Below are 18,025 nucleotides of genomic sequence, written 5' to 3' on the forward strand. Positions count from 1 at the left end.
TTGACTGCCCTCATGGTGAAGACATTTTTCCTTGTACATAATTGGGATTTCTTGTGCTGTAGCTTGTGTCACTTCCCTCTCATTCCATCACCGGGCACCTCCAGGAGTCTGGCTCTGCTGTCACCACATGCTCCCACTGGAGACTTGTGGACAGCACAAGATTCCCTCTTCTAAGCCTAAATAAGGCTTCTCAAAGGTTCCTTCTCTTCCAAGGCTAAACAAGCTCAGTTTTATCAGCCTCTCCTCGCACATCTTGTCCTCCAGTACCCTAATTGTTTTGACAGCCCTCCTCTGGCCTTGGTCCAGTGTGTCAATGTTTTCACTTTACTGGGGAGCAAATTGGACCCAGTGTTTCAGATGTAGTCCCAAAAACGCTGAATGGAAGAGAATAATCATTTCTCTTTGGTTGCTGGCTATAATCTTTCAATACAGCTCAGCATGGGGTGGCCTTCTCCACCACAAGGTCACACTGCTGACCTGTGTTCAGCTTGTCTGTGAGGATCCCCAGGTCCTTTTCTGCAAATCTGCTTTCCATTCATTCAGTGCCCAGCCTTTAATGCTGAATGGGGTTACTCCACCACAGATGCAGAACTCCCCAAGTGCCTTTGTTGAAACTTCACAAGGTCCCTGCCAGTCCCTTTCTTCTGCATGTCAAGGTCCCTGTGAATAGCAGCCTTCCAGCATATGCTGGATTTCCACCCTGAAAACTGGCTGAAACTGCTCTCCATCCCATCATCCACACCATTGACGAAAAAGATCCACTGATATTATAAACAACACTGATTTGTTATTCTTTCCCTTGAAGAATACAGATTCCTCTGATGCTTCTTGAGGTCAGAGTCCCTGATGTTATGAACTAGTGTCCTACCACAGAAGTCAGTCAAGGAACAAAGTTTGAAGCAAGTTTGACATCTGTCCAGTAGCCCCAGACAACAGACATAGCTGGGAACATGGAAGGATCTGTTCTCTCAGTCTTAGCTCTGATAACCATCTGGTCCTTGTCCTTCCAGCCTCAAGCATCTTGCATGCAGACATACACCCACAGCCTGCAGAGCTGGTTATGGAGAGCAAGGAAGCTGTTGAAAACATTACAGGAGGTTGCCAGCCCTTCTGCACTAATACAAAATGCAATTACAAGTTGCAGCTTGAACCTGCTTTCTGACATAGTGACAGAGTTATCCTGGATTTATATGAGCAGCTGGGAAAGCAGAATTTGACCCTTTATTTGGGGATTAATTTGTACAGGTAAAGACTGAGTACAGATGACAACTGCACAGAATCCTGAAATACCAAGAGTGAAAGAACAGATGAAAGTAAGGTGAAATGAGCTGAGTTCAGTCAGGGCTATTTCCCCTTTAGTTTCTCAAATTCACCAAAGTGAAACTTTTGTCCAAAAACGAAAAAATATTTTATTCCTGATTATTGGGACCACTCATTTAAAATACCTGTCACTTAGGCCAAACATTTTCAGCACCACATGAAAAACAAATTGAAGGGTCTACTCCTCCCATGGAGTGTATCTCTCACCTGAGAGGCAGAACTGTGGAAGGGAAGCCAGGAGGACCCAACCCTCATGGGAAGGAAAAGCCTGTTAAGATTCTCAAATGAGTGACCTATCTTTCTTCTGTCAGGCTGTCTGTCTGTCTGTCAGCAGTTAACAGCTGGCAGTGACAGGCTGAGGAGCAGGGTCTGTGCAGTGGGCAGAGCTGACACTGTGTCAGAGGGAGCACTCTGCTCCTTCTGCTGCCGTGTCCACACTCACAGGGACTGCTGTTCCAGCCTCACGCCTCCTCGTGTGAAGGCCAACAGCGAGGCTTTGTCCAAGAAGCAGCTGCTGAGAAGATGTCCTGTCTCGTGGAATGACCAACTGACATTTCTCCCCCTGCTCTTTAGCAAGCAGTGAATTATTAGGAGAACTGGGGTGGGCTGCCTGGCCCGTTTTGTTTGGAGTAAAAAGCCAGGCCCTCAGTGTGCCCCAAAAGGGATTCCCTCATAAAGTGGGCTTGAAACAAAGCCAGGGGAGCTGGCTCTCCAGCACCTTCTTCTCATCACCTGAGGGAGTGAGGCAAGAACTGGCTCATGCCAGAAGGTGGGTGGGGCATGACTGGATTAAGATGTGTCCCAGCCCTGCTTCCCACAGAGCTCAGACCACATCTCTGCTGGATGATGAGTAGCCAGGGCCTGAGCCAAAGATCCTGGTCAACTGGATGACATGTTGTTTATTCCATAGCCTTTTGTTCCAGGGTGGATACAAAGCAGTGAGGAAATGGTTGAGCAGTTGGGAGGGGCACAGTAACTGAGGAAACCACAACCATTCTTTTGCAAACTTTGCTGCAGCCCAACATGATCATCTAGTGATGTCCACGTAGAGGGGCAGTGGTGAAGGAACATCTGCATTGTCTCTTTCAACAGTGCCTGCATCCAGCTCTGGGTTACAGCATGGAGCTAACCTGTCTGTCTTACCTCACTGACTGTACCACAACTATATCTGATTTAAAAAATAATAATTGGTCAAGGTCAGATAAACAAATAGATTGCTTTGAGCAGCCTGGGTGTGGCTGGCAAGTTGTCATAGCTCACAGTAGATGACACTAAATGTCTTTCTCCTATGCATCTGTGCTAAAGGGGTGACCAGCCCTAACAATTTCCAAACTCCCTTGCCTAGAAGACTGGTGCAAGGCTATGCTTTCCCCACTTTTACATCAGCAAGAAAGTCTATGAAACAAATAAAATGTCATCCCCCTGAGTGAGGTAGAGAGAAAACACCTCTGAGTATTCCCTGAACCTTTCCTAACCCAAACATTTAAAGCAAAATACTGCACTGCTGCATATGTCATCTGTGTGCTCCATCAGACACATCAGCTCTGTGGAGCCTTACTGTTTATTTATTTTTAGTTTGCTGTGGTCTAGCTTCTTCCTGGCTCCACAGTGTTGTTTCATCTGCCTTCACACAACAAAAAAAAACCAAAGGCATTTGCCTTTCTGAGTCCTGGCTTCCTCTAGAGCAAGAGACACTGCAGGGATGTGCTTTCATGATTCACCCAGAGGTTTTTTTTCTGTTGTGTAGTTGCTCCTCTCAAATGGAAACAACTCTGACGGCCCTGAAAGATGCCATGTGGTGCATGCAGAGATTTGGGACTGTGTGATCCCAGTGTGAATGAAGGGTGAGGGCTAAAGCAGCAGGGATCACTTCACCAGGGCAAGATTGGGCTGCAGAAGTCTGTGATGATCTCCTCAAAAATTACAAGAATAATGTGGAAACCTCCATTTAATAAAGCCCATCTCAAAGTGCTTACAACTGCCTGCTGTGCCACAGGATACTCCCCTTGGGCTACACTGGGTTATGACACAATTATGGGCACATCTCAGCACCATTATGTTATAGGAGGTGTATCCAGAGCACTTTTTCCTGCATGAGCTGTGGTCCCTCTGGGAGGTACCATCTCACAACCACCAAAAGAACCCAGGCTCATGCAGCAATCTGGGAGAAAGCAAGGGAAAACAGACTGTCCAGTTGAAAGATTGTGTTCAAGAGCTTGTTCAGTGCATGGGAAAAGTTGCAACTTACCTGTAGCAATAATTTTATAATTTCTATGCTTTCAAAGAGGCTAAAACAGCATGACCTAGTTTCCTCAGCAAGCTTTAACTGCTGTTCTGAGATCCAGAGTTACAAGATCAGTGATTCCAGAAGAGCTGAAGCTCAGAAACAATTGGTTTCCCTTTGCCTGGAGCTCTTTGGTGGCTGCAGGGTGGTATCCCAGCTCATCTCTTTCCATGAGAATCCTCACAGCCAAAATAGAGTTAGGAAGGAGGCAGAACTAAGTTTGCTCACTAGCTATTTGTTTATAGGATGACTTTTCTCCAGGTTCTCAGAGTTGTCTCACTGCCTAAGGAATTCCATGGTGTAGTGCAGTGTCTGAACTCTCACCCTGCAGTTGCATGCACCCTGCCTGGAAGGCAGATAAGCCTGTCTGCTACCTCCATTCAACAACTGGAGAAGGAAAGGCAGGGAAAGGTTTGGGATTGTACCCAGTAGGGAGTCAAAACAGGGATAAAACAGCACTGGCAGTGCTGTACCAGCCAGGGCAAAGAGCCATCTCCTCTGGGGTCCCCTGTGAGAGGAACCTATAGCTCTCAGCTGGAAAAGAGTGAAAATGCCCACAACCCATGGTAAGCCTCCTGTCAAAGGAAAGGAAACAGGGAGTGCCATTGTTCCCCACAGCTCTGCAGAAAAGTGCTTCAAACCTTCCCTGCTCTGGTGCCATGGGCTCATCCAGAGAGAGCAGAGAGAGCAGAGAGCAGACTGCTGTGGGCTGATGGGCCCACACCAGCACCAAGGAGCAGTGCTGCTGCTCCATAGGCAAACCAGCTCCAAATAACATTTGCCAAGGCTTTCCTGACTCCATCCCTGGAGACTGCCCTGAAGCCTGCCCAATGACAATGTCAGGGAATGCTGCTGTCCAGGACATTCCTGCATGCTAATGTACACGAGCTGTTACTTCACAGTGCTACCCTAACTCTTGTTCTTATTAATCCTGACATCCTTCTTGGTCATTTTCCCCTCCTAGTTTGACCATGTTTAGTTCTCTTTAATCTTTCTGTGTAGATCAAGCCTTCCCAGTGCTGTGAATAAATAAAAGCCTTCTGTTCTCACCAACAAAATGGTCTTTTAACAGTTGCAAGAACAACACAGCAATCACTTAGGAAAAAAAAAACCAAAAACAAAAGCAGCTAATATTTGGTGCATTTAAAAATATCTGCTCCAGCTATTTTCTACATTTTAGAAATAAATCCTTCATTAAACAGAGAAAGCAGTGAAAAAATTAATGGAGAGAAGAAGCACCAGTGGGTGTTTGAGAGGGACCTGCTAACCCATCAGAAATGCTCACCACACACAAAGCAGCAGCAGCAGGGCTGCCAGAGCAAGCTGAACTTCAGTTAGAAACATCTAAGGAATGTGAATAAGCTGTTAGAGCTGCAGCCTTCCCCCTGCTTTGATCTGACATTAAACATAACTTGAGAGTGGGAAACTCAACAGCTTCAAAAAGGGTGAAAGGGTCAAAGGGCTTCATGTACCAGGACAGGTAGAGGGTTTATTCCTCCTGGAGAAAGTAGGATGAAAGTATATCTGGTGGCTAGGAACTGCCACTGGGTTAGGGCTGAGTATTTCATCCTCCTCATCCTTATGTAAAACAGACACAAAACCCGTAAGTAGCATGAGCAAGTACAAGGGAAAAAGAGGGCTAATTTCAACTATGATTAAAACATGTAAGAAAAAAGTATCACATTTTTGTGGTCCCTGTATCTTGCAAATGTGTTTCTGACTGCTATTAGCTGACATGTACTTTTGAAGGTGAATGTAATGCAACCATAGAGCATTAGATCTCAGCAGATGAGATGTTACAGGAAGAGACACGAGGATGGCTGGAACATCATGTGCTTTACCAACTCAGAATGCTTGGTATGAGAAAACAAAGCCACATTCTCCAGCCTTTATTCTTGTTTTCCTTGGCTCTCAGCTTTACAGATCCCTAAAATTACTGTGTAAAAACTAAAGGAGCTGCAATCTGCAGCTGACTGAAGAACTGCAATATCACTCCACTTTGATGAATCCCCCACAGTTATTCTTTCTGAGAGCTTTCCTAAATTGATTGCCAATAACCTAATATGTTTGTATCTTTCTTTAGTCATCAGAATCTCGACATAATAAAATAATAGTAACATAGAAATTAAGTTGAAAAGGTGAGATTTTGTTTCAAAATACCTAAACTTGTAGAAATAGCAAGGTCATCCCAGCAGCCTTAATTCTGCCATCATGAAGCTGCATGCCAAGCAAACCCAGAAATGATGGGAAGCAGTTACCTGCCTGTGAAAAACACCTTACAAGAGACCACAGGAAAAAGAAATTGCTGTGCTACACAGAAATCCCATTTTCCTCTTTCACAGGGCTGATATAAACCAAAGCCATTTAATAATATTAGATGTAAGGTAAGGTTAAGAGGTCTTCTGGAATTCAATTTCCACCATCACCATGGAAAATTTCTAATACATATCTATGAGGTCCAGCAGTCTTGTGATTACAATGAAATACCCCAAAGAGTAAATGTTCAAATCTTCACATGCTGAGGAAAGTGAGCCAGAGGTACCTTACCCTAAGGGGCAATACTGAGACACCAATTGGGGTGCACAGTGTTTGTTACTCTGTGAATCACCTTTTTGGTGAAACCTTGCACAGGACAAACACTGATGCAGAGCAGCCTTTGGCAAGATTTAGAGCCCATGTGTGAGCTCCTACAGAGTCAGCAATAAAAATGGAAATTATTTTTCTTTCTTTTGACTGAAGGATAGACACAACATCAATCAGTCAAGTCACACACACTCCAACCCTGGGAACTTCCCGAGTCATTTGGGAAATCTCGCTTGAACTGCATTAATGATCTCATGGATAATGCACCTGAATTGGGAATTTTATCCATGAGAATACCAGAACCTGAACAAATATCCAGGTCAGGAAGTCTACATTGAGCTCACATGACTAAGAGCCATGGTATGAGGTAGGGAACAGACAGCTATTACAGTGCTAACACAATTGAATAATTGATATTACCCAAAGATATCCAAAGGAAAGGACACAAAAGGGAACACACTGCTGAAGTGATTTGGAATAGATAAAATATTGGAGGAAAACTTTAAATCTCCCAGACTGATTAGAGCAGTTTTAGGAATGGAGGCATTTAATGTCCTTCAGCTTTCACTGGCATTTAGCTCAGGATGTAATTTGTATTTCATCAAAGTTCATCCTTAGTGGTTGCCTCTTTAAGTAAAAAGATTATTATACAGAGCCTAAAAGATGTTAATTGTCTTTCTAACTGACAGTTAGAATCAAGGCTCAGTTACATCATCTCTTTGTGTAACACAACTGTGTTTCCATTGTTCTGCTTTCAGGTTCCTTTTCAACCTCTCCTCTTTACTGATCAGGAAAACGGAATTTGCAAATAAAACTGTAGGTCTGACAGGGAGAGCAAGGTTGTTAACTGACCTGAGAAATCAGAGTTGTACTAATTGCACTGTTTAATCCAGAAATACTTGTGTATTTTTTTAAAAAAGCCCAAAACACCAAGAAATATTTATGTTTCTCTAGTGAAAAAGATGTTCAAGGAAAAAGTAATTTCTGCGTATCAAGTGCAGTGCTGTGACCAAAAGTGAGTCACAAGAGCAAGGGAAAGCCTCGGTACCAAGATTAAGTAAGGTTTTGCCTTTCCTCTCACAGGTAGATGGTGCAATGACTCATGTACATTCAGGATCTTCAAACTCAAGTTAAACAGTCCTGTCTTTGAGGAGACCTTGGGGGCAGGTTCGATTCTTGGCTTCAGCCAAGTAAATTGCAGAATACTTCCTAGTGCCAGTGGATAATCTGCCCAAAGGACATCAGATTTACACCAAGATTCATCCCATTTCAACCTGTCAGCTCAGAATCTGGCCTTGCATTTTGTCTGCTTCCATCATCAATCCCATTGATTCATTTTGCTGATACTGATACTGATGGAGTGGCTGTCACAGGCAACAGTAGTCTGCAATGATAAAATTAAAGCAAAGATGTCCAAGCACAAGGAAGTTATGAAGCTGCAAGGGTTTATGTGTGACAGGAGGCTACCAGAGAACCAGGATGGGTGGTTCAAATATGTTGCTGAGATGTCCAAATCCATGTACTGCAGGAGACCTGGTGACACCCAGCCTGTCTCCATCACAGCATGGGGCACAGAGCAGAGCCCTTCAAGCGAGAAGAGGCAGGGACAGTTTAAGTGTGCCTGGTCAGCACTGCCCCTCCCTGCTGGCTCAGGGCCAAAGGGGGGCTGCTGTGTTCCCACAGCCTTGCACCCTCCTCAGAGGGTTTCTCTCAGAGCTGAGGCATGCCCAGCCAGCTCCAGTCTCTCTGCTGGAGCGTGGAGATGTGCTCAAAGGTGTCTGTGATGCCTTCTTGCCTCTCCATGTCTCAAGGGTGCAGCTGTCTCATTGTATCAGTATTTGAAAGCTGTGCTGACATTTCAGCCTCCCATCTGGGATCACTTAGGACATTGACCGTGAATTCAGCAGAAATGGCTCCTAGTCCCACTCCCACAGTGGGCAATACCACTTCACCCCCAAGAGACAGGTGAAGAAGAAATAATCCCTTAGAGTGAGGTCAAAAGGCTAAGGAAAACTCAAAGCAAACAGGGATAGCTTTTACAGATTCAGTATGCAGATCTCGGCAAAGCAATAGGTGATCCTTTTTTCATTTATGTCTAGTTATAAATATTGTATTGGCTCTTCTCTCGCTGCTGAGTGGCTGTAATGGCATTTACTTCAGCAAAGGCCTGAGCTGCTGTAAATCAAGTACAGTTTCAGGCTACTCACCATGGTCATGGGCAAAGACAAACAAGTTGAGTCCTGTCAGCTTCTGGGCCAGGTCATCGTAGCGGCCGCAGTGCTCCCCAGCGCCGTGGGCGATGAACACCAGGGCCCTGGATGGAGCATCAAGGTACAAACCATTAACGTGGCAACCACCCTGCAAACACTGCAGAGCTGCAAGGGAAACCATTCAATTCAGCAACAGCATTTCAGACACCAGCAAACACCAGGCAGGTATAGGATTTGCAGAGTTTGAATACAGGGGAAACCATTGTCGCCCTGGCCTGCCATGGACCTGGCCTCCAACAGGTTGTTGTAGGATGGGTTCCAGGGAAGGCAACTGCTCATGGGCCAGGGCCACCATGGTGTGCTGAGAGTTCAAGATGCAGGTGGGCATCAGCATCAGCCCCTGAGCTGGATATCTCCATGGGGGCTTGAGGCTCTCCATGGCTCCTCCAGTGTAAGTGATGCCATCTGTTTCTTTTGGGCTTGGTATCTCTCTGGGATTCAAATACCAACACTGTCCTTAACTTTATAACTTCAAGCACTGTCTGATGCTCCAGAACAGTCTAAGGTGGAATTTCAGCCAAAGAATAGGTCTCCAGCACTTTGCTTGGAGTTTGGAATTTTTGACTCAATTATGGTAATTTTACCATTTCCAGTTTTCACTTCTGTGATTAAAGTGACTCTTACAGAGCCACTGTGTAGACAGAGATAATAAAAAACTAGTCTAACAGACACTTATTTTTGCAAATACCTATCTTTGAATATTCCAGTTTTATGAATAATACCTTACTTTTATTGGAATGTCATCAAATGAAAGTGACTGAACTTGAACCTCCCCAGTGTTTCTGCCAGATAAAATTAGTATAGACTTGGGCTAGAACTACAGCAGATGTAGCAATGAGACTACAGAAGTTCTGCTGGATTTGACAGGTGATTATTTAAAATCCAGTTTTAGCACTATGAACATAATTTGTTTGCTTAAAAGGACCATTTGTCCTTGCAACATCAGCAACTACAAAACCATTTGAAGGCTACAAGTTTGACATTTTCAGTACATAAAGAGTGAAATATTACAAGAACTGACAACATAAAACAAAGACAGCAGTTAACAGCTCGGGAATTCCTCAACTTTATCTTAATTGAGGTTTTGAATATCTTTTTAGACAGTGTATTCACAGCAATGAACTGCTTAGGTCTTAAATATATTTAAACTTAAAAAACATGTTGGATGATGTAGACACTCCTGTCCTAGCTCTTTAATTAGCACCTGCTTTAAAGCATTTGCCCAGCTGGACAATTTAAAAGAGCATCCATCCAGACCAGAAGGACTGTACAGAGTCCACTGCAAACACAAAAGCAACAAGGCAAAGATGCTCTGGTATCTGTCTAACACCAATTAGCAAGGGTGACACTAGGTCATGTGCCATATTTAACTTGCTGTGCCTTACAAATCCTCTTTAGTGTCACTGAAGGCTGCAAAACAATCCATGTGGAGCAGTCGTTCCTTCCTTTGTCGTTGTCCCTGATCAATTGATTTGTCAAGTTATCAATGCACCTGGCAGACAGACTGATTTTTGGAGTGCAGGATCTATTATTATACCTCCAAATACTGAAGAAAGCGAGACATTGCTCACTCAGTGGAGAATATTAACTTTCTTCCTGTGGGCCCATTGCCCTGGTATGCAACAGACTCAGCCAGGCTAAGTCTCTGTGCCACACCTCCTACTCCCACACCTCCTACCACCTTCAAGCTTGACAGCTTCCTTGCTCAATGTCTTACTTAAGCTCTTTAGGGGACCTATATTTGTTTCTGCTGACTAGGCACAGAGATAAAGGTGCACCTTGGCTGACTGAATAAAGCCCTTCATTTCTCAGAGAAATATTACTTGAATGTATGCACTAAATGGCACTAAGTGAATGAAACCTAATGGGAAGCTGGCAAAGAGATGTCTTCCAGGAAATTCTTAGTTCTTCATCCCTGTGACAGTAAAGTCCTTGTTTTGCTTTTATTCACACAGGTCAGCATCCTTCTAGAGGGTGAGAGCCCTCACTTTATGTGAAACCAAGTGAGAAAGGATAAAAAACCAAAGCTTCAGAGAGGCAAGGTGCTCTTGTGACCTTTCCTTCCACCTGGAACACAGTTTCCAGGTGTCACAGAACTGAGCCTTTGCACACCACAGGGAACAGGCCTGGGTTATTATTTGTCTGCAAAATGCTGAATAAAACCCCTGAGCCTGTTTGTGCCTTAAGAGTTCTAATGACAGTAGCTGTCGAAAGGACTTAGATACTTTTGAAAGTTTTGTCCTATCAATAATCATAAACACAGCATAAAATTTCCAATTTGTGACACTGATACAAAATCAGCCTGTCCTGTTTTTGTTCAATAAAAGGTGAGAGTGGCTTTACTGACCAAAAACTAGGTCACATCTACACAGCTCTTTAGCTCCAGCTTTCAGGGCTAAGCACAAGGGCCACGTATTGAACACAACCTTCAAAAATTGAAATTAGTATGAGTGTCATGTGAACAAGTATTGAAGGATTTGGCTCTTTCACCTAATCTCCAATTTTCCATTACAAAGTAAGTTTAGATTTGGCAAATAATACCTGAAGGCAGTGTAACAAATGCGATTTAACATATTTTCACTAGCAAGCTGCCAGGAAAATACAACAAACTATTAGATTGACTGACAGCAATTCTTTCCTGTATGTAAACATTTTTGCAGATATCCCTGCTCTTAAGTCACAGTCTTCTCCTTCCTTATCACAATGGCTGGAATAACAGATTATCAGAGATTGCTTTCAAAATTAATATGGGACCTGCAGTGTTTGTGGTTTTGCAGGACTGCAGTGCCTCTCTGTGCAGTCTCAATGAGAATTTTGTTCCAAAAAGGTTTGTATCAAACTGGTAACGGGGAGAAATTTCTTCTCCTCCAGCTCTTGCAGTCGTGCTGCTGAAATCCTTGGAAGTTTGCACATAGCAGCTAGAAAACATTGTGCACAGCCTGCAAAGCTCTCTGCAAAGGGACCTGTGCCTGGATCCCTGCTGGTTCTAATGTCTCTGACCACAGGCACAGAAAGCTCGTGTACCTCTGGATGCTCCAGCTGCTTTTGGCTGGTGGAGCTGTGATTGCTGAACACCTGGGGATAGCAGGGCTTTGGCACCTGCTCAGGGTGCAGCTCCTCCCAGAGCAGCAGGACTGCCCAGCCTGGCTGGGCTGGCTCTGAGAACAAAGCCAAGGTGTGAGCGGGGCGTGACCGAGTCCCACGCTCCTGCTCTCACCCAGCTCTGCAACAGCAGTTACGGGCTGTTACAGGAAACCACTTTATTGATGCTGTTTACAAAAGCAACAGATGGTTTTTGCAGATTCCTGCCCTTCCCATGGCCTTTATCACCTCCTCCTCCTGCCCCCTCCCCACTGCAGGTTTCTGCCTCCTGGTACTGCACAGCTTGGCAAACAGATGCACTTGCTTATTACAACAAGGCAGAATAATATTTGTCTTTAATATTCAAATCAACTACTGGCTGTGTTTAGTCCTCTTCCATGAGGAGGGGATATGCACTCATGACCTGTCCTTGCTCGCAGGTCTCCTCTGACTGGTATCAGTCCCTCCTAAATTGCAGCTGCAGCCTGTTAAGCTTTGTAAAACACAGCAATGCCACACCTGCAGTTAATACAAAGCACCTGCAAACAGCCTGTCCTTTATTAGGGAGAGTGGAAAGTGTGGAGGGCAGGTTGCAACACAGTCAATGTGCACAAATCCATGTGAATGCCTTGGTCTCTTCTATCCTGCCTCTTGGAGAGTTCACCACCTGATCCAAGCTTTAGCTGTGTCCAAGCCTTCCCTATTTCTCACTGTACCTTCACATCCACTAACATTTCTCTTCTTGTGTAGGCAGCAGCTTTGCAGGGCATGGTCATGCTTTAGGTTGCAGTTCTAGGTAGAAAGGCAGTGCCAGGTTTAAAGGTTCTCTCTTTCTGTTTTGCTGTCTTTTTTGACAATTGTTCAGAGATACAACTCCACAGTCAACCGGAGAAGAACAATTCTAGGGAAATTAAATTGCAGCACTGGACCTACACACATGAGCAAGAGCCCTCCTAAACCAAGACTGTTAGAAGAACAATACACTGGAAGCACAGCCAGAAAGCTGCTGTGCTGTGACACTTTGCAGGCCTGAAACACCACTCAGGGCTTGGGTCCTGCTGGGCATAAGACCCTTGTTCTTGCTTTGCTTTGAACAAAATTCATGTTGAAACTGAGCTAGACAAAGGTGGTTGCAAGCAGGATGGTGTGGCTTTAACATCTTGTGTCCTCTGGGGACAGAGCCACTTCTCTGGGACCCCATGCATGCTCTTTTATTGCCAGAAAATAACCCAAAACATTAGGGCTGAACCAAAGAACGGAAGACAAGCTTCCTATGACTGCATATATGAAAAATGCAAACCTTTCCACCCCATTCAAAAGCATCCCTCTTCAGAATAATATTTAAGTACTTGCCTTAACCTCAGGAAACTTTCTTCAACACATGAAAGTCAACAGGACACTCCAAGTACAGGATAAAAGTTAAAAAGGGATTTATAAATGCTGTCCGGAATAAGGACTGATTTAATCACACACAGAAGTGATTTCCTGAATCAAGCCCTCACAACTTAAGCTAATACCATGTTATTCTATGTTAGGTAACTGTGCTTTTCATTTGGTCTTATGGATGTTGTTACCAGAACCAGATCAGCTTTAACAAAGAACATCTGACTTGCACAGTTTTGAATTCCAGACACTGAATTCCTAAAGTAATTTTTAAAAACAAACTGACAGGAAAGCTCTGAGCCAGCTAAGCTGCCAGAAAAATGACTGGCTTAAGTACTACATTTTGTTGTGTTGTTTGAACTGATTTATTCCTTTGTAGCTGAACAATTACCTTTTATTTACCAAAAACTGGTGATGTTTTTGGACAAGCAAGTGGATAGTCACTCACAGATCTTTTAGTGTGTTAAAATGTTATGTGTGTATTTTGCTTCCAAAGTATATTATAATGTAAAGTCACTGGAAGGTGTTCATTCTTGTGTTAGCTGGGTGAATGGGTCTCACTATGAGGATTAGCTATCTATCATATAGTAAGATTTGTTGAGGTTTAAGTATCAATCTAATTTTCTACCCTTGGTATTTGCTTAAAGGTTACAAAAAAAATCCAGCTAATAATTTACAAGAACACTTAATGAAGAATAATTTTTTTTGTGATCTAAACTATTAGTGATCTTTTCCTTTTCTGGAGGGTTCTCCAGGCCCTTGCTTTGGGTGTAAGACCTGAAGTTTGGAAGGGGGTTGTCTCTGTCTCTGCTCTTCCAGTCAGTTTTTGCATTCTTTTTTCTGGAGGTGATTTGTGCCCCAAGACAACCCTGAAAACACTTGGGCCATGTGCAGGGGTTACAAAAAGCTGCAGCAATCTCACTTATGTTATGAATGCTTGTGACCCACACGCTTAGCCGTAAGCTCAGCCTAGTGTCTCCAGCTAGGCAGGAATATTTATGGAGTCAGGTGTGTCCCTTCATGCCATCCTTCTGCCTCTAGGAAACATCTGAGTTATGTCCCCCTGGAGGTGCAAGAGGGGGTGACTTTTCTCCCAGTTCCAATCCATGTTTCAAGGAGGCATTGCACCCAAGGGCGTTTCTTGCTCCCTTGCTCAGGTTTTTGCATTCTTAGCCTCTGCCCTACTGCCCCACAGCTTTGGCATGCAGGCCCAGGCTCTGGGGAGCCACCTCTCTCCAGCAGCTCTATCACTGCTTTTCCCAGCTCAAGAAAAAAGCAAATCAGAATGTCAGTAGCCTGGAGCTGAGTCTCTATCCACCTTCTCTCAAAGTCACAGACCATACAGCATTGGCATGGATAGCTCACAGAGCTCTGAATCTGGAGGAGTTAATCTCTGGGGTTTAACTTTGAAAAGCCTTTATGCATGAAAGATCATGTCAGAGGAACCTGCACTGGGCTCACAATACACAATTTCTGCTTGACTATACAGAGCTTGTGGGGCTTGAGGGTTCTGTGCCTTTGTGTTTGATGTGGTTTGATCTAGACCAGTAGAATCAGCAGCTTTATTCCTGTCCAGATCTTACATTGGCAATTAAAAAAAATAAGCCTCTTCAGCAAGCTCTGCTTCTTGCTTTCTTTCCTCATTTCCTCAGGCTTGGAAGTTTCCATGCAAGCCCCTCCAAAGGGGCTGCTGGTAGTTTAAGTACCTTCTTGCTGTCTTACACCATAGAGATTTAGGGCTCAGTCTTAAAACCTGTGCCTGCTCCTGTGAGCAACCCTCTTGCAACATGTCTGCAAGCCTGGTCTCATCATACATCTCAAAATCACAACTCCTCACAAGAGCAGAGTGAGGAGGACAATTCAGACCTGCCATGTTCTGAAACTGTCCAGAAGGGGTAGTGTGGCAAAGTTTTCCAACCCTGTCAGAAAGTGCAGACATCATAAATCAGCAGAGCACAGACAGATCCGGTTAGTACAAATATATTTCATAACAAAAGGTTCAACAGGATCCAGCTAGAGCCAGCACAAAACAATGTGCAGAAATAGTTTCAGCTGATTTATTGTAGCTTTTCTAAAAGCAAGCCCTCCCTGAGAATAACTCATGAGCGGTCTAATACCGGGACAAGAGAGGAAGGAAATTTCAGGTGGGGGTGGGAGAGAAAGAATTATTGGGTCCTTGCAACTGCCTAGCTCTGGGTAAATCTCTGCAAAGTTAACAGTTAAGATCAGATTTATTTAGTTTCCAGGAGGTTTTGCGGTAATATTTCAGGGGACATGAAGCTGAGATCAGAGGTGAAATGCCTGGTGTGTAGCTTAAAACTCATGGGTTGGATCTTCCTGCCCCGTTCTTGAATAAAACTGAGGAGGAGGGATTCTAGGGTTCCATGGACTGCTCTGGGGAGACACTCCTCCACTTTGATATCACAGATGGGATTTGCCTTGGCAGAACTGCCTGCCAGACCTGCTGCTCTGAACCTGCAAGACAGACAAGATCTCTGGAGACTTGGGCAACCCAGGGTTGGATCAGAGCTGTCCTGTGGCTGCTACACTTCTACAGAGCACAGGAAGCCTTGAAAGAAGGATTATGACTTCTGCTTCCAGCAAGAAAAGGGGTAGGCATTGTCACACACACAGGACTGAGGAAGGGATGGTGTGGGGGGACAGAACTGACCCCCTGAGCAGGACCTGACTGGGAGGAATGCTGGAACTGGACATCTCAGTCCTGTGCTTTGCTCTGCTTCAGCCCTTGCTCAGTACAAGGGTTACAAGGGAGATAAAATGGAGGTCACATCTCCCAAGGGATAGAGATACAGGGATAGATGCACAAAGCAGTCAGTGTCTGTCTAAAAAAAACTGTGCAAAACATTGCTTAAATAGAAGACATCAGCTGCAAAATTCAAGTCAACCTGAAATCACCCCAAATTTTTTCGATTAGCTTTAGGGTGTGGAGGGAGAATATGGAAAGAAACAAAAGAGTTTCTGGCACAGATCCCCTTGGAAATCAGGAAAAATGAAGTACTTCTGGTTATTTTGATTAAAAATTCATTTTGACTTGGAAGCACAGCCAGTGCAGGGCCACCACTCTCAATGGAGCACCAACAGACAGGGAGTAAGAGCGAGAACGTTTTCACAGACTCTCTCTCCTCTTCACTTGCACTGAATGTTTAATGATTTCCAAAGGGACAAAAATGACTGTTTAGCCAGTCATGTAGCATTTTCTTCTTGAAATCAAAATGCAGACACTGCCTAGTGAGCCAAAGCCTTGGAAACAGGAAGGCCTGTGTGGTGAGATGGACTGTCCTTTCCAAGCATGAGAAAGCTGCAGTTGAAGGGCAAGAAGCTTCTGCACTGTCACCATCTCTGAAACTCAGCATTACTCACTAGTTCAGTACTACACCTGCTCTCTGAACAAAAGACAGTTTTTTTATATAAAAGTATGTCTCTGTTTCAAAGTAGCTGTGCAAAACCAGCTCCTTTTTACTGAACTCCCTTGAAGTCATGGCATGTTCAGAGCATTGGAACCTGTTCCAGTGACAAGTCATTATTGCTGCTGTAAGTTCATAGCCTGAAATCCAACTCAACCCTAATAGAAGGGAAGCTTCCTAGAAAGGAACAAGGTGTGTTTCATTAAGGGATGAGCTCAAGCCATGCAAGAGTGCTCCTTACATGGCATCCCAGCCACATTTTTACAATTTAATCTCACTTTTTGGCATAGCACAGAAGATGGAAATAGACAGCATTATTCAGTTATTGAGGTGGAGAGTTTTAGATATGACTCTGTAGCTTCCAAATGATGGAAATTATTTTATTGAGTAAAGCCATCCCCCTGGTTAGATCCACACAAGTACATGGTAATGTTTAAGTCCTTAGGAACATGCTGCTTTCTTGGTTGTTTTAAAATATTTGTTAAGAAGGGCTTGTGGTGTGAGACAAATAATCAAGTGCTCCAGAGAATACCACATCTAAGTGTTAAGTGGCACCTGCTGGAGTCCTGTAAGACAAGTCTGCAGGCTTCTTCTGACCTCAATTCTTTTGCAAGGAATTTTTATGAAGGACATCACTCATAGTCTGAACCCAGGTGCACCAGAGGTTCTTCATAGCCAATCCCCCCCCTCCCCAAATCAATGGTTCTTAAAAATGGTTCAGACTTTAGCATGACTCTGATCACCTCCAGTCTCAAGCTGCTATTTCAGGGACTGGGTGGGACAGACAGCTCCTGATCAGCAATAGTGAAAAAAGTTGTTTCAGGAAGAATTCAGCCCAGCACCCCAGCACCTGTGCAGGGAAGAGGCTGAAAAGCACACACCTGGCACAAGAGGGTCAGAACATTTCTGAGCTATTCCTGAAGTACTTTGATCAGGCATTTGGGGCTCATGTGGGCAAACCTTCACTAGCTTGGAATCATAGAATGGTTTGGGTTGAAAGGGACCTTGAAGATCACCTAGTTCCACCCCACCCCCGTCATGGTCAGGGACACATTCCAGGAAGAGAGCTGTGAATAAAGAAGGAGCAAGAAAGGAGATGACACTTTACCTGTTCTGTGCAGTCAAGGTACTATGTTATTATAACTTTTTAATAAAGCACTGACAGTGCAATTCCTAGTTGTATGGCAATGGTTTAAAGAAAGACTTCAATTCTCTGAAATACTTCGACCCAGTAATACTGTTTGTGGCCAGGCAATTCCACTCCTAACGTGGAACTCCTGATTATTTCCTGCACTGAGTCAATTGCCCATCCTCACTTTTACCTTCCTGATCCAATTTTGTCAGCAGTCCTCTGTGTTGGCAGAGTTCTTAATTGGTTTTCCTTAACTAACTGACAAACTCATTATAAGTTCAGATGTCAGAGGTAGCATGGGTCTCTAAATTGCCAAGTTTTTCCACATGATTTTCCAAAATCTAGGGTGGAATTATCCCATAAACTTAGAGACGGAAGCTCAAGGATTTATTTCTTATTAATAAAGGGCTTATGTATATTTTAACATATTTGGAGATTAAACACATTAATTTCCAATGAAATCTTGGCACATCCCAGTGCTGCACTTCAGCCTTTCCCAGCTATGAGAGGAATCTTTGCAGCAAGAGGCTTTAGAGGCTCTGTCAAA

The 18,025-nt window shown here is 44.0% G+C and overlaps 1 protein-coding gene across 4 annotated transcripts in view; it reads right to left on the bottom strand.

Moving 5' to 3' along the window:
- MGLL (monoglyceride lipase) overlaps positions 1 to 18,025 on the bottom strand; it is a 101,358-nt gene that overhangs the window by 31,613 nt on the left and 51,720 nt on the right. For all 4 annotated transcript variants that reach the window (XM_030227837.2, XM_018915107.3, XM_018915108.3 and 1 more), the window contains one exon: positions 8,395 to 8,501. In XM_030227837.2, the coding sequence (XP_030083697.1) occupies positions 8,395 to 8,501 (107 nt within the window). The remainder of the gene's footprint in view (positions 1 to 8,394; positions 8,502 to 18,025) is intronic.

This window comes from Serinus canaria, chromosome 12 (genome assembly GCF_022539315.1).
Source record: "Serinus canaria isolate serCan28SL12 chromosome 12, serCan2020, whole genome shotgun sequence".
Classification (NCBI taxonomy): domain Eukaryota; kingdom Metazoa; phylum Chordata; class Aves; order Passeriformes; family Fringillidae; genus Serinus; species Serinus canaria.